Source organism: Psittacula echo (assembly GCF_963264785.1).
Source record: "Psittacula echo genome assembly, chromosome: 7".
Taxonomy (NCBI): Eukaryota; Metazoa; Chordata; class Aves; order Psittaciformes; family Psittacidae; genus Psittacula; species Psittacula echo.
The window spans coordinates 38,636,130-38,652,272 of record NC_137740.1 but is presented as its reverse complement, the minus strand read 5'-3'; the positions used below and the strand labels follow the sequence as shown (position 1 = coordinate 38,652,272).

The 16,143-nt window shown below is 42.3% G+C and overlaps 1 protein-coding gene across 2 annotated transcripts in view; it reads right to left on the bottom strand.

The window, feature by feature from the left end:
• Positions 1 to 923: 923 nt before the first annotated feature.
• VEPH1 (ventricular zone expressed PH domain containing 1) overlaps positions 924 to 16,143 on the bottom strand; it is a gene marked incomplete at both ends in the record, with an annotated part of 80,148 nt that continues 64,928 nt past the window's right edge. For both annotated transcript variants that reach the window (XM_080623199.1, XM_080623200.1), the window contains 3 exons: positions 924 to 1,160; positions 5,470 to 5,606; positions 14,897 to 15,014. In XM_080623199.1, coding sequence (XP_080479325.1) covers positions 924 to 1,160; positions 5,470 to 5,606; positions 14,897 to 15,014 — 492 coding nt within the window. The remainder of the gene's footprint in view (positions 1,161 to 5,469; positions 5,607 to 14,896; positions 15,015 to 16,143) is intronic.

The following is a 16,143-nucleotide window of genomic DNA, read 5'->3' as shown; positions in this document are numbered from 1 at the left end:
CAAAAAATACCACATTTTTCTAGGTTGTAAAAATTCAAATTTTATTTCTGCTCAGCCTTGCCTGATTTCTGAGTTCATTTCATCACTAGCAGACTTCTCATTCAGTATTTCCCCCTCTTTTCCTTTTTTAGTTTCAGTCTTTTCTACAGAACTTTCTCCACTTTGGAATCATTTGAGAGTGACATGGAAAAGCAAACTGGGAATTTTCTGGTTTTGGAGAAAATTTGAGAAGTTACAGAATGGAGAAGACAATTAAAAAAAGAATAAAATAAAATAATTTTTAAAAATTACATTCAGGTAGGAAGGAGAGGAAAAGCAGGAGAAAGGAGGAAAATCAAAACAGTTCAATATTTTAAATTATTTTTCATCAATATTAAATCTTTCAAATTGTTCAATATCAAACCTGAAAGGAGCAGCACAGATACATACAAACAGTAAAAGGATAAAGTACACTGAGATTAAATAAGAAGAAAAATTACCTGTTTACAGAGAGACAGTGACTGAGGAAAACGAAGTCCTTACATGCTCGAACGCTCTTGGCAGTGTCTACAACCACTGAAACCACGTGCCTTTCAGAAGCAGAGGCTGAGGTGTTGAGGCCCAGGCATGTTTCTAACCATTAGGCTGAAATAAAAACCTGCGTTTCACAAAGCAGTGGAAACTGGTTTGACCCCGGTGCCAGGGACCACTCCTGCGTGGTGGCACTCCATCACCTGGTCGTGTTAGACTTCTCACTGCACAAAGCTCTCCCTGGGCCATGATAGCACCTACTCTTACCCACAGTTTCCCATGGTCCAGGAGCCAGCAGGGCTTTTGGAAGTAAAAGAGGTCCAGGATATGGGGTATGGTAGTGGGATGCTCAGTATTGGAGTGGTCCCAGACACCTTTGGTTTGCTGGCATGGCCACGGAGGTGCCAGCAGCTCTACAGATAGGTGGTGGCCTCTCGGCTTTCCCTCTCTCTAGCCTGTGCAACAGCAACGTTGATGCACTGAAGCCACTCCTCAGCATTCTTCTCATCTTTGGCCTTGAAAACATAGGTTTTGCTGTCGGTGAAGATCTCAAAGGCTCGGGGCAGGCTGCGGTCCCTGCGCTTCTTTGCCACCACTTTAACGCTCTGCACCTTGCTGAGCTCAATGGGGCAGTCATCAGGGTCATCCTTCTGAAACACAGGGAAGACAGACAGAACCAAGTTCATTTGATAGGGTTTCCATCATCTTAATAAACAGTTGAAGTCTGTAGAACTGGTCTTGTAAATGTTGCTCATGTGGGCAAATGCACTGATGGAGATTTCACAAAAGAGCTTTAGGGAAGTTAGAAACCCTGCTCCCATGCAGTGCCACACTCCCCCACATGGGCTGTCATGGTCTACTGTATGCAGCAGCCAAAGGCCCACATTGATGCCCATGAGCTGTTCCCCCTCAGCATCTGCACTTTTCAGTTCCAGCTTCTGCTATCAACACGGGCTTAGATTTTCCTTTCTCTGGCTTTTAATAATGGACACCTTTGTTAATGGTGCCAGGCACGAGTGCCAATGGCAAATGCTTCCTAGGTACAAATACCAGCCAATCCTTGTGGACTGAAGAAAGCTATCTTCCCTTAAGCAGTGATAAGTTGTTCCCCTTCTCAGTCTCCACCCAAAAATGGAAGCAACAACTCCTTTTATTGGTTCTGAAAACAGAACAGATACCTTGAGTCGGGAATGTGAGGCATTTCTCAGTGGGGACAGGACAGCTGCCTTGCAATTTTGTTTGAAAACATAAAGTAGGTATGTGTATGAAATCTTAGCATCACTGTAAGAAATACGATGCAGGGAGCATAAGAGGATTGTACAAAATCATGGAAGTTTCCTTCAGGAGAAAAGATTTGTGAGCTCATAAAAACATGTACGAATTGGGTCTCCAGGTGAGAAGTTTAAGCCAAAGGCCCTGATTCCTCAAGAATATTTGTTTTTTCTGTTCAGCTTCTTATGCTTTTACTAAGAGGGGTACTAAGTAGAGTACTTAGAGTACTTAGGAGTACTAAGAGTAGAGTACTTAGGAGTACTAAGAGGAGTTACTTTACTAAGAGGAGTAAGGCAGATTTTCCAAAAGCTTTCTGCTCCTGTCATACTGGAAATATCTGGGCTGATCTGAGTGAGAATTAGAGGTTAAACATCTTTCAGGAGCTGAGCATGACTCTGGACAGGCTGAGGTGTGGGAACTGCAGTCTCCAGAGCTGCTCTGCCTGCCCCAGCTTTGTTTGCTGTCCCAGCAGCTCAGGTCTGAAACATGACCAGAACTGCGCAGGGAGATTTCTTGTGCAATAATGTCTCAGGCCTTCTGGGAATGAACCAGGAAAAATTTACTGCTCTAAGGAAAAGCTCATCTGAAAAGACCTTCCAAAAGAAGTCCCAAGCCTGAACACAAGGCTGTGATTTCTCTCTAGGATTTGATAGTCCACTACAATTAGAATCATAGAATCACTGATCATCAAGTCCAACCATTACCCCAGGACTGCCAAGACCACACTAAACCATATCACGAAGGGCCTCATCTACACAGGTTTTGAGCACTTCCAGGGATGCTGATTCCACCACTTTCCTGGGAAGCCTGTGAAGAAATATTTCATAGTCTAAACTTCCACTGATGCAGCTTGAGGCTGTTACCTCTTGTCCTGTCACTAATAACCTGGGAGAGGAGACCGACCTCCACCTCACTACAATGTCCTTTTGAGTAGCTGCAGAGGGTGAAAAGGTCCCCTCTGAGATTTCTCTTCTCCAGACTAAACAACCCCAGTTCTGTCAGCTGCTCCTCATAAGGCTTGTGCTTCAGAACCCTCACCAGCTTTGTTGCCCTTTTCTGGACCTGCTCAATGTCTTTCTTGTAGTTGAGGGGGCCAGAACAGCAGCAATAGACTTGATAAGCAAAACTTTGCACCCTGTGAACCTGACCCTTACACTTAGAAGCCTATCAAGGAAAAATTATATACTCCCTTCCTAACCATCCTATGATTCTATGATTTATTACCACACAGTGTTTGACCTCAAGTTGCTAGAGAAAATTGACTGTACCCTAGGCACATTTCTGTGGAAGGAGTTTACCACAATTTTCCAGGAGTTTAGGATCTGGCTCTTTCTCAGACCTCTTATGTTTTGGTTTTCTCCTGCCTCCCCATTACCCACTGGCCATACAGTTGCTTACACAGAGCCAACATTGTTCACATGGTTACTCAGACGAAGGGAAGGTTCATGGTGGGGCTCCAGCAACAAGCAGGCACAGCCAGCTGGCCACCTCACAATACCTCCTCTGTCTTAGGTTTGTATTTTTAAGTAAGCAGTGCGTAAAGTCCAAACACCCACACAGCACCCAGCCCTGCTCCACAGCGCCAGAGATGGTGGGACAGAGCTGTCCTGCTCTGCCAGGCAAGAACCCTCTGGCTTTCAGGACCAGAACAGGCACCAGACGCAGCTGAGCAGGAGTCTCTACCGCGTCTTTAGCTGGCCACAGACTGGCACCCTGCATCTTGCTATGCTTTTGGCACCTGTGATCAGCTGGCAAGGTGTGGGGCTGGTCCTGCTGCTGGGTGCCACAGGTGCACAGGAGTGGACCTCCTGCAGGGTCTGAAAATCACACTTTTATTGTCCAAACCACTGTGTCCAGGCTTCATGCCTCCAGCCCTGCTTAAAGAGCTTTAAATTTTGTGGTTGGTGTCTGCAGTAGTCAGCCCAGGGCACATGTGCAACCTAAACCATTGGGCTCAGGTTTGCTTCAGGCTGCAACTCAAGCAATGGTTAACAGCAGGACTTGACTCTCGAATTTAGGCCAAAAATGTAGAAGTAACAGGATATAAAATGTAGGAGCAACAGGATATAATGCACCAGCTTGAAAGACTGATTACTCAGGCGCAATAACTCTGCTGCTGTCCCTGGGGGGGGCTGGACGCCAGCCTGCTAGGCTGAAGAACCAGTCCAGGTATTTGTTTTCAACTTGAAAAAGAAGCAAAGAAGCCTCGAGTTTGCCAGTTAAAAAGGGAAAGTCAATCTGTTGAGCAAAATCTGCTGTTCAACAATCTAAACTGCCAGCTTCACCTGCCCGTGATGCATTGTACGTTCTCTGCATGAATAGGGGGAGCACTGAGAATGCAAATGTAAGGAGGCGATTGCACCCAGGTGTAATCAAGGTATTCTGATGTGCCTTATGTCTGGCTTGTTTGGAGAGCTAATTAAAGCCATTCCATTAAATACATTTCTATAAGCCAATCAACTTGCTAAATAATCATAGAATCATAGAATAGTTAGGGTTGCAAAGGACCTTAAGATCATCTAGTTCCAACTCCCCTGCCATGGACAGGGATGACAATTATTCTGACACTCTTTCAAAAGTGAGCATTAGCTGGTTCTGAGCTGTAGTTGTGGTACATCTATGGGTTAAACTGTCTTCAGAATCTCAACAAAAACATCAGAAAAAGTCACTAGAAAGTCAGAAAAAGGCTAATAATAATTTTCATTGTGAAAGGCTGAAGTTATTTTCTAATAATTGAGAAACAATAACTAATGAGGACTGGATTCAGCTACCTGCTCTTCCATGCCCTGGGACACACTTGTCTCTTGAGTCCAGTCAGTATGAATTTCAAACAATTTCACAGGCATTTCAGCAGAATTTCTCTGAATTTAGGTGAGGATAGAAGTGAAAGCAAAAAAAAATGCATTCCTTTGGGAGAAAAACATTTCAGCAGCACCTTGCTTTACACACACTTACATTTCCTGCACAAACAACACCAATTATAATGCCATCATCTCAAGAGCAGTTACTAATGTACAAAAGCAGGCAAGACTTTCAAAAAAGTGAACCGTGGCTTGATTATGAAGACTGCCCTGAGGTGTTCAGAAGGGCCTGACTTTCTTGCCCCTGAGCACTGCTGGTCCCATGAAGATTGGGCACCCAGAAATGACAGCTCACTTTTGAGCACATTGGCTGTGGCTGCTACATACCTTGCTATCCCATGCCATGCATTTTGCAAGTGGAAAAAATATATTTGCCTGAGCAGAATTTATTGGATTTGTGTTTATACAAGGAAATAAAGAATAGTTGGTCGAAAGTGGAAACGATTTTTGAACCCACTGTAATTCCTTCAGGAACAGAAGCTTTTGCAATATCTGTGAGGTGACCCTAGGATGCCTTGAGGCAGAGTGACAATGCTCAGGCACAGGTCACCAGTTAGTAGGGTATAAATTACCGTGTAACAATGTTGAGCCCTAGGCATTTGTTGGCTGAACAAGAGCAGAGCCAGTGTGAGACTGAGTACTTGCAAAAATCACACGCTTTTGATCCAGAGAGAAAACTGTAACTGAAGATGGTGAGAAGCCCTTGGCTGAAGTTGGCCATGCAACATACAGAGACTGCAGGCAAAGCTGAGTGGTAAAAACCGCTGGGAAATGATACTGGGGAAGAGGGAAAGAGAGAAATCAAATTGATGGTTTTCTGACTTACAGATTTGCCTTTCCGAAAAAGCAGCTGGTTGCCCGCCAGGGTGAAGTAGCGAGTTTTCCACCTTTTAATAAACTTCCACCGAACTTGCTTCTCTTTAAGCTTGCCTTCGATGAGAGGCTGGCCATCCTGATTTACAACTGGGGAGGTGAACATACAAAGAGGAGGTTATTTTTGTCCTCTCACTCAGGCAGAAGTCAGGCTTTTCCTATGATGCAGAAAAGGTTTTTTGCAGTTTTGCAGCTCCAAGGCCACATTCCTCCCAACCTCAAGCATGCAGCTGTTACTTCAGAAAGACATTTCAGCCCTTAGACATGTTTTACTTGGGAGGCCTAGCAGATGGAGCTGACAGCTCTAACTCCTCTGTTCATCACTTTTTCTGTTCCCTTAGCCATCATGTACTTAACCCCACCACACCTCCCAGTTCTTCCTCAGCCCTGCAATAATAAGTTATAATTTCATGGAATTTTCTCTGCTGTTTTAATCCCCACTACAGAGTTCAGTACAATATTCATGCAGTATTTTGGATAGGAATATTTTGAGGATGTCACTCTCCATTATATGCAATAGCTTGCTTCATTGCAGCAGGAGCCCTGTGGAGAAGGAATTAAAAGCCAGAAGCAGAATGTCCACTTGGGGCTGAGAGACCAGGCACCATCCCACTGGGACAATTGGCAACCTCTCGTAGGTAATTCCAGCCCAGATATGTGACTTTTTGCTGAGAAAGGGGTTGGTGAGTCCAAGGGCTTTGTCTCCCAGACATGACGCTTCCCATCCTCACCCTCCCAAGACGAGACTCCTTCTCTTGGGAAAGGGATATGTTTGTTATCGGCTCTTCCTTATCCAGTGTTCAAGCAATAACCTAGCTCTACATTCTATAGGGTCACTTGCTGTTACATCTTCATTATTTTTTCTAGTTCTCTCTTCAGGGATATTTCAGAAGTCATTTAACATTAGTGATCCATTTTGTAATAATAATCCTTACAGCAAACTCAGAGTTACTTACATCCTGTAGATCTCCTAGCACTGACTGGTTGGTAACATGACATTTTCTATCACTTTCACACTTTTAAAATAACACAATTTATTTTGATATCTGTATGGCAAAGGCCAGAGCAACTCACCACTCAGCCCCAGGGGCCCGGTGTCCACCCTGCTCCCTCAGGAGCAGTCAAGGTCTTTTCACCATGTTCCCCATTGAGGGCATTGATGTTTTTACCATCTTGAGGCAAAATTTACATACAAACCATTATCGTATCATTGGCCAATACCCTGGGTGGTAAGAGCTAAACCAGCATTTCTGCCACACATGTGGCGATCCTTACAGAGTCTGTTTTAAATCTGGGATGGGTAACTTTGCCCCAAGTCAAAGGGGAGGACAGAGGAGAGGGAGAGACACAAAAACTTCTGTCCCCCTCAATGACCTGTGCTGCAGCACATTGCACAAGAAAAATCTAAAATGTAATGAAAATTACCTAGTGTACAGTATCAATATTCAATACTTGCAAGTGTACAGTACATCAATACTGTAATGACTGTAATTGGCATAGAAGCAGAAATACAGGCACACCCAGCTACTTTACCTTCAGCTCAGCCACTTCCCAGTCCATTCATCTTCTATAGTGGCCTGAAAAGTGGCTTCAATTTGCCTTAGGAAAAAACCTTATATTTGTCACTACAGATTTTTCTTCAATCAACTCCCTTAAAAATAAAAACCAGATAAAGTCTCTAGGAAAGGGAAATAACCCCTTCTTTGTTATCTTTTTGCAAAATTATTGCTATATTTAAAATTACTTTCAGAATTCAGAACACTATATGCATATTGGGAAGCCTTGCACTTTCCTTTACAGTGTGTTTGTAAGGTTGTAGCCACCTCTATCTCCAGCCCTGTGACCACAGTGCTTGCCTGTCATCAGTATTCACTGATCAGTATTCACCTCAGCTTGAAGCATGCAAGGTTCTAAGAGCTGGAAGAGCATTCCCACACTTTGCATGCAAAGAGGAATATTGCAGCACAGAAAAAGCCCAGCAATCAAGGGGATCACCACGGGCTATAAACCACATCCACAGAGCAGCCTTAAGCCACTACCCTTCACATGTAGAGCAAACAATTTAAAAATCCTCTAATATCATGTCTGGATTTCTTTTTTCCCTTCTATTTTTTACACCAGTAGACAAGACACACGATCTAGCATGAGGCAGCTCTGCCCATGGTAGGAGGGCTGGAATAAGATGATCTTCAGGTTCTTTCCAGCCCTGACCATTCTATGATTCTATGGATGGATCAGATAAACTGAAGAGCAGTCCAAGGCATAAGCAGTCTAAGAACAGATGTTTGTTGATGTGTTAGTTGACTTGGAGCCCTTCCCATCACCTGTGAAGTAGTCAGTTATCCTATGGCTGGCAGTACCTTAGCACAAACGTTTACCCAGTAACACTTACTCTTGAAAGTGAACCTTTCAGAACCCTGAATACAGTAGGCAGGTGCAATGCTGAAGACATGAAGTGAGGAGCATAGCCCAGCAGAGCCAGCAAAGGTAGCACCTAGGGCTTCAAAGGCTTTATAGCTTTTTTTTATACCTCTATTCACTACCTCCTGTCTGGCAGAGGTAAACAAACAATGCAAATACAGTGCATCAGATTTAGATAAAGAATGTATTTTTTTCCCCTGCGCTGTTTATACTGGCAGAGAGGCAGGCTTTGGGGTCTTCAGTGTGTACTATTGCAATTTCCTCATGAAAGTGTATAAATATTTCTGTCTCTCTAGACAGGGAGCTTTTGAGGTCCCTTCCAACCCTTGAGATTCTGTGATTCTGTAAAAGGGTAGTGGCTAAGTTTCAGCTTTGATATGGAACTGCAGCTGTGATTTCCATGATAAGAACTGGACACACTCTGCTCCTTGTAGCCTGCTTCATCCCTAACTTGATGCGGCAGCTCTTTTCTGTACGTTTTCATGCCAGCACCAACATGATACACTGCCGAGCTGGCACGGGACAAAGTAAACAGGCTTGCTTTCTCCCTGTGTAATTTTTGCCACTGCAAAATGCCACAGGTAAGCAAATTTGAGGCTGCAGTCATTTCACAACACACTCTTCAGCAGGATGGCGCCACATCTTACAGTGTGCTGCTTTACAGTAACATTGCAATTTTGTTAACAGCAGCTTTGTGAGAGAAACATGTCCTGGGAACAGAAGAGCTGCGTTCTTTTCTTTCTAAACTGCTTTCTAAGGCTGTATCAGGTATTATCTGGCATTTCTGCAGCTGAGATTTGCTGAGATACCCGTAATAGTCATCCTAAGGGTCATTCCTGTTTGGGAGTGGAGGAAAAGGACAGACCCATAGGACCAGCAACTGTCTAGCAGGTCTGAGTACAAGTCTTCATGCTCTTGTAGCAGCCTTTTCATCTTCTGGTGACCTTGTTCCCCATTTATGCAATCAGCATTATATTTTGTGAGATAAAAAGATGTATTTTTTTATAATTAGTTTTAAACAGCATCTGAGCTGATACTTCGCTTATTGTGCAAATGCCCCATCAAATTTATAACTTCATGAGGTATAGGGTAATATCCCTGCCATTCCCATCATTTGCCATTCACTTGAGCACTCTCTCAGTGGAGGATGTTTTGTCACCATGCGAATACACAGCTTGGCATCGGGAAATTACCACCTCAGTAGCATGTGGGTGATAATGACAGGGCATGGCTGTGTATTTCTCCCAGGATGAAGTGTCAGGAACTGCTATGACAAATTCTACCCAGTAAGAGACAAGAGATCAAAAAGCTGTGAATCTGAGAAGCTCAAACCAGCAGCACCTGGTAGCAAACTTTCTTAGAGTGAAAGAAAGATGGAAGAAGGGAAAAGAAAAAGTTGAAAGAAAGGGAAGAGAACTTCACTTTAATAAAAATGACAAAGATAGGGACAGAAAAATGGTTTTTTACTCCTACATGACAGCTATAAAGAATAATATGCAGAGTACCTTTCAGAGCATGATGACAACTGTATAAACATCTAGATAGAGCAAAAGGAGGACTTGATATGAAAGGGCAATTGGTCAGTGGTTATATCTAGTGCATCTACCTGGCTCCTGGTCCCATGGGAATGGCTTTGATACCAGTTCCAATGCAGTAGGAACATGCCTTAGCCCAAAATAAGAAGGTGTAAAGCACAAAAAGTTCAGGATATTGAGATGGTTGGTGGTCAGGAATGCAACATGAGAAAGGAAGTGAATGCATCATTTTGGCCTAAAGTGGATTTTTATGGCCAACATCTTTCAAAACCAGGGTTTACCTAAAGAAATGCTGATCTCTCTTTAAGCACCCGGTGGCTAGCAGCAATGCTAACAGATCACTTCTTGTGTACATCCACAAAGAACCTCATGGGGAATTCTGATGTCAGCTTCCGAAGTCATTATAATGAATCTGATGCCAGTATGTCTGAGGGTCTGATTAAAAGGAAAAGATTCATGAGAGATAAGAATGACGATCTTTTCCAATATTTTTGTAAGTCCTTTTGCTTATTTTCATTGAGGTTAACTTCACAGAATCACAGAATAATTCAGCTGGAGGAAAGCTCAAGGGGTCTCTCATCCAACCTCCTGCTCAAAGCAAGGTCACCTATGAGGTCAGACTAGGTTGCCCATGAATTTATTCATCTGGGACTTGCAAATCTCAAGAACATTTCTAGGCAAGCTGTTCCAATGCTCAATCATATTCATGGTGGGAAAGTTTTCCCTTGTAGCCAGTCTATTGTCTCTTACCTTACCACCACACACCACTGAAAAGAGCCCTGCTCTGTCTTCTTAATGACCGTCTTGGAGCTATGGACAGACTACCATGAAAGTCTCCTCCAGCTCTACTTGCACCAGCCCTTGTCCCTCAGCCTCTCCTAAGAGGGCAAAAGCATCAGCTCCTAAACATCTCAGTGGAGCTTGTCCCCATCCTTACTGGGGTTTTACTCTGTCATCACTGTAGCAATTCAATACCTGCTGTGTGCAGAGTAGGAGTAAGTGCATGGAGGTCTTTTAGCAGAGGACATAATTAGTAAATCTGTATTGCCTCAGAAATGCAGATATTTACTCTTTTGTCTGTACTCTTTCCAAAATCAAATTCAGTAGCTGCTGATCCCCACTTCTTTACATGGCAGAGGAGGGTTATTTGAAAGAAGCATTTGCACTTCTAATATGGATAGGAGATTTTTTTTAAAAATGCAATCAAATGCCAATTGGAGCGTGAACATTGCCTGTACACATATTAATTATTGGAAAACTACGTCTAGTTTTGGTTTCTTCACCTTGCATAAGGAAAAATTAAAAGACTTCAGAATAGGGATACAAGAATGATGTAAACCTGATGTTTCGTATGATTATTCATATCACAGCAAACTAATGAAGTATATTCTCCTTAATTTGCCCAAGCAAAGATCAAAATAAGACATGATAAAGCCTACAAATAGAGATCTTCTGCATAGCAGGAGAGGGCATAATGTGATGCAGTGCTTAGAGAAAGACTAGACATACACCCACATTTTAACAACACTGTTAAATTGGCTGAGCAACAACTTAGGCATGGATTCTCCTTCATTTGACTTTTAAAGATCAGGTTTAGACATCTTAATAAAAATATGCAAAAGTAATATAGATCAAAGAGAAAAAGATTTATTTGATATAAGTATTATTGGACTAGATTCTTTGACTATTGTGTTTTAGAAGATCAGACTAGGTGATCACATCATCTCTGGGTTTGAAATTACTTTGTGTGGTGGTATGCTGACATGTATGATGAAAAAAGGAGTTAAAGGGTTCAAAATGTTATATTTACCATATATTTATCTTTACTTTTTTTTTCCTGCAGAACACAGAGTGAAGCTAAAAATATTACCCAAACTCAAAATGAAAAATTATTTCCATTGAAATGTAAATGAAAAATATTCATTGCTTCTTACACAGTCTCAATATTGACACTAACTCCAAAATCAATTTAACACTGAATGTAACTGTCCTTTGGAATGATTTTCTGTTAGTTGTATCTTGCTTTCTTTGCAGAACTACAATGCATCAGTCTTTTAGTAGTTTGGATACCGAATAAGAAGTAAAAACCCCTCCAAACTATTCCAGGATGAACTCAAGACAGATAAAAACAAAGCATTAAATCTTGCATTTGATGAAACATAAAATCTTCCACAAAAATTCAGTCCAATCATGAATGATCGCAATGATAATAAACTCCTATTAACTTGAAAGAATGGAATGTGTGGGTGGCAAGCAGACAAATTCAATTAACCTAAGGGAATATGGATTCATTCTCTCATTAATCATCATATTTGGTTTTGTTGAAAACCTGGAAAGAACACATTACTGAATGCCACTTTTTATAATTTTCAAACGAGCATTATAGCTGGGATATTTTGGTTCACTAGATAATCACCACTGCTAGCAAAAGATAAATGTATTCAGAAGTTAATATGGTGTAGGCTATTCTGACTGAATTGCTTTTTTAAAGAGGAATTCATAAAAACTCCTCAGTTTTACCCGAATCATTGCCCATGGGCACAATGTCTTTTCTGCAGCCCACAGGGATTACTGCAATTTCTTTGTAAGCTTCCAGAATAGGAATGTACTGCAATTCCCTCTCCAGTTTTCAAGAGGTTTTACTGAATTTTTTTGTGCAAGAGCTTGTGAAGCCAACTGTCAATATAGGAGGTTATGTTGAAATGAGGTTCTTAAAGGCCAGCTTTTCCTAACAGGAGGCTCACACTGCATTTACCAAAATTTCAAATGCCTTGAATGGTCGTCATTAAAAAAAAAAAATAATAGTGTAACCTGGCTTTCCTAGCTCAGAGGACAGCTGCACAGTCAGGGCAGATACATGTATTTGAGCACATGAGTAGCATTTGTGGGAATGCTCTTCCTGTATAGCAGGAAAAACCAATTTGGGATGACTTAACAGCACTTCTGAAAAACTGTGGTTGTATAAGAAGTGCTTTGCAATCAGAAGAATGCATGAGAAATGTTCAGACTTTCTCTGTGTTAATTGCTACTTTGGGTACATCTGCCACGTTGCTTAAGCATAACTGCCTCACAAACTGAGCCTCCAAGTGTAGCTTAGCTCCAAAAATCCTCCCAGCTACATCCAAACAAAACTATCATTGATCTGGCATCCTAAGGCAAGATTGAGGCTTTAAGGCATAATGCTTTCCTAAGTCTGGAGGATAAATGACATCTTGCAACATGCATCCAAAAATGCAACAAACCCCAACATTAAAAAAACCAAAAGACAATAACAGAAAAAGAATTTGCCTCTGAATTCCTTCTTTAAGAAGAATTTGGTTGCTAAACAGCATTGTTGAGAGGAAGAAATTACTTTCTTGTCTTTCAAAAGTAGTTGAGATTTCAAAGGGTCTGTCCCACTGTGGAATGAAAATAATAGATATTTTACAGCCTTTATGTTTCTTATCGATTCAAGGAGGCCTTCAGATTCTCTTTGTCATGTCAGACTTTATATACCCCCCCAAAAATTGGAATGCCTCCAGCTCTGGTACAGCTTTTCCCAGCTACAGCAGCTCTACATCACCAATGCTAAGGCAAATTTGTCATTCACCTGATTTTTAATCCATTAAGCACAATCTTCCACATTCCTTTCCTACACCTGAGCTTTCATTTGAGCCATTCAATACTCTGTTTTCTTAGTCTTCTTAAGGCTTTGAGAGCTGAGAAGCACCATGTCCTGCTTCCAGCCCTTCTTAGACTTATCCTTAGAGGATGCAGTACTTTGGCAGGAGAGCAGGAGGGAAACAAGGTGTCAGCTGTCCTTTGATGTCTCCAAACTAGTGTCATTAGCAAAACCCAAGGCATCAACAAGGAATGGTGCCCCATGTCATTTCAAGGACTGCCTCTTCCACCTTCATCTGCTCTGTTGTCTCTACTACAGTTGCCCAATCAGCATAATCAATAGCTTGCTACAAACACTCCCCTTTTTGGACTAGTTAAATATCCTTGAAAACTCAGGACAAAGCTATTTTATCAAGCTTTGAAATTTTAAGCAAGATATTCATTGTCCATGTAGCTTGACATGTGTCTGTCACTGACGTTATGGACAAACCACAGTAAGAGCATGGTACTGAGATGAAATTTCAGCCCAAAGCATGATTTCTTTTATGGTCATTGAGTCCCATGAGAGTTGTGGAAGAAGGAGATGGTCCCATGAAATGAGCACAGGCAGCTTATGCCTGCAGGCTTGCGGCACAGGCTGTGCCAGTCTTGCAAGACTTACTAAATTCAGGGTTGATGAAATATAAAGAGATGCTAGCTGTAAAAATAAATAGTTGAAACAGCCAATTATTCAAGGGCTTGGCCAAAATATTCAAAATTCTTGGCCAGAATTGTGCAGATTTTTACAGAGTGGCAAAAAACATCTGAGAAAAAAGCCATTCCTCTGAATTTCAGTGCGCTGATCCGAAACATATGGGTATCAGAAAACAAAAAAGGAGAAAAAAATGTCACCAGGATCTTTTACCTGGGAAAAAGTGTGTTTTCCACTCAGCCTGTTTTTTCATATAGTATCTGAAGGGGGCCTATAAGGATGCTGGGGAGGGACTCTTCATTAGGGACTGTAGTGATAGGAAAAGGGGTAATAGGTTAAAACTTAAACAGGGGAAGTTTAGATTGGATAGAAGGAAGAAATTCTTTACTGTAAGGGTGGTGAGGCACTGGAATGGGTTGCCCAGGGAGGTTGTGAATGCTCCATCCTTGGCGGTGTTCAAGGCCAGGTTGGACAGAGCCTTGGGTGGCATGGTTTAGCGTGGGGTGTCCCTGCCCATGGCAGGGGGGTTTGAACTAGATGATCTTAAGATCCTTTCCAACCCTAACTATTCTATGATTCTATGATAATTGAAGTAGTATGGCTGTTGTTAAGCACTGCCTTGTTCCTAAGAGGACGTGTACTATGGAATCAATCATATTGAAGCAAACAATATGGAGAACAAAGATGACATGAATCAGGTGTCATATGTATGCCAATGTCCCCTGACATGTGGCACCTGTGCAATATGCAGAGGACCTGATCCAGCAGATGCAGCTCCCTTATCTGGACACTGCAAGATGGCTGCAGGTCCCTCCCATGCCACATACAAGTTAGTAGTTACACAGATTTATGAGTCTACATTAATTTTGGATTTTATCCCTTTAAGCACACACCTAAGGAAGTTTATGCTTGCCTTGCTCATCAGAGAAACTGAGACCAGAGTTTAATGGAGAATTCCAGCTAAAACAAACACTGCCTGTGCTATGCTGGACAGTTTGCTTTCCCTTTTCCCCAGCCTCTGGCACCATCACCAGAGACACAGCATTAACTAGCTATAAGCTTCACTCCATCCTCCACCCACCACAACTCCACCACCATGCTCAGCCCACCAGGGATGAAGGCAGATGACTTACCTGTTGCCTTTTCAGGGTTATTGCACATGAAACACTGCCAGGTTCCTGCTTCCTCGCTGTAGCCAAATAAATCAAAGAACCTCACTTCTGCCAGGTGCATCTGCACGTGGTCCAGGTCCTAGACCAATAATGAGAAAAACCAAACTCACTCATGAGGTGAAGCACTGCACTGTTAACAGCTCATAACCCAAAATCACAGAGGAATGCACAGCTGATGCCAACTAGCATCCTTTCCCATATGTCTCTTGCAGACAAACAACCTACTGGGGCAAATGTGCTAAGCAGGACATATCTCTCTCATCAGTAGTAGCTAATATATAAATTATGTATTAGTCTGCAGGAGGCGGAGGGTTGGTCTGGTATTTTTTGTATCTCTTTAGCAGTGCTGCCAGCAGTGCTGCCCAGGATATTTCCCACCAGCTGAACCACCTTTATTACCTCCATCCCTTTCAGGATTTTTTCAATGATCCAGAAAGTAGTGGTCGCTGCCAACACGCTGCAGTGCTGGGGTTTTCCTCCTGTCCAACTGAACCCCGCATCAGAGCAGGAGTTAGTGGTTGGGCACCACTTTTTTTTTTTAAAGAAAGAATAGGGGCTGTGAACACAGCCCCCTGTGAGAAGCACTGGTACCAATGTTTAATGTAAATGTTAATATGAGCATTTCCAAAAGCACAGCAACAACAGGGCTGATTTAACTCATACAGAACACATCCAGGAAAATGTGACATTATTCTGCCAGTGAGAAGCCAGGAAAGGATTATGCATCTGCCAAGTAAACTGAATGTCTGATAAACGGATCCTACAGAAAGTATACTTGCAGCTTCAAGTATGGGAAAAGCCAGAGGATACTCCTTTTGAGGCAATCAATAACACTGTATAATTCAGTGTATTCTAAATCCCATTATTTGATTTCAAAACAGTTTGTGATCTCACACTTAAACAAAGGTTGGTGTTAAATATCAGCAACCAAATTATTGCAAACATGAAGAGAACGGCCAGAACCACTCAGAAAACACTCCTATTTATTTGCGAGGGGTCTTCACAGATCTGCAACAGTGCATGCTGCAGCCCAAAGAAAACACGGATTTACACAGCCAGTGGGGAAAATATAATCCCTTGCCAGGGACATTAGTTCACAGCACTGAACAAGGCTGTGCAAACATGTAGTTGTCTGATTTGGGCCTTTTCAGACAAGCTGTAGTAAAGGAGAGGGAACAGGAGGCTGGGTGGCTTAGGAAGACCCGGCA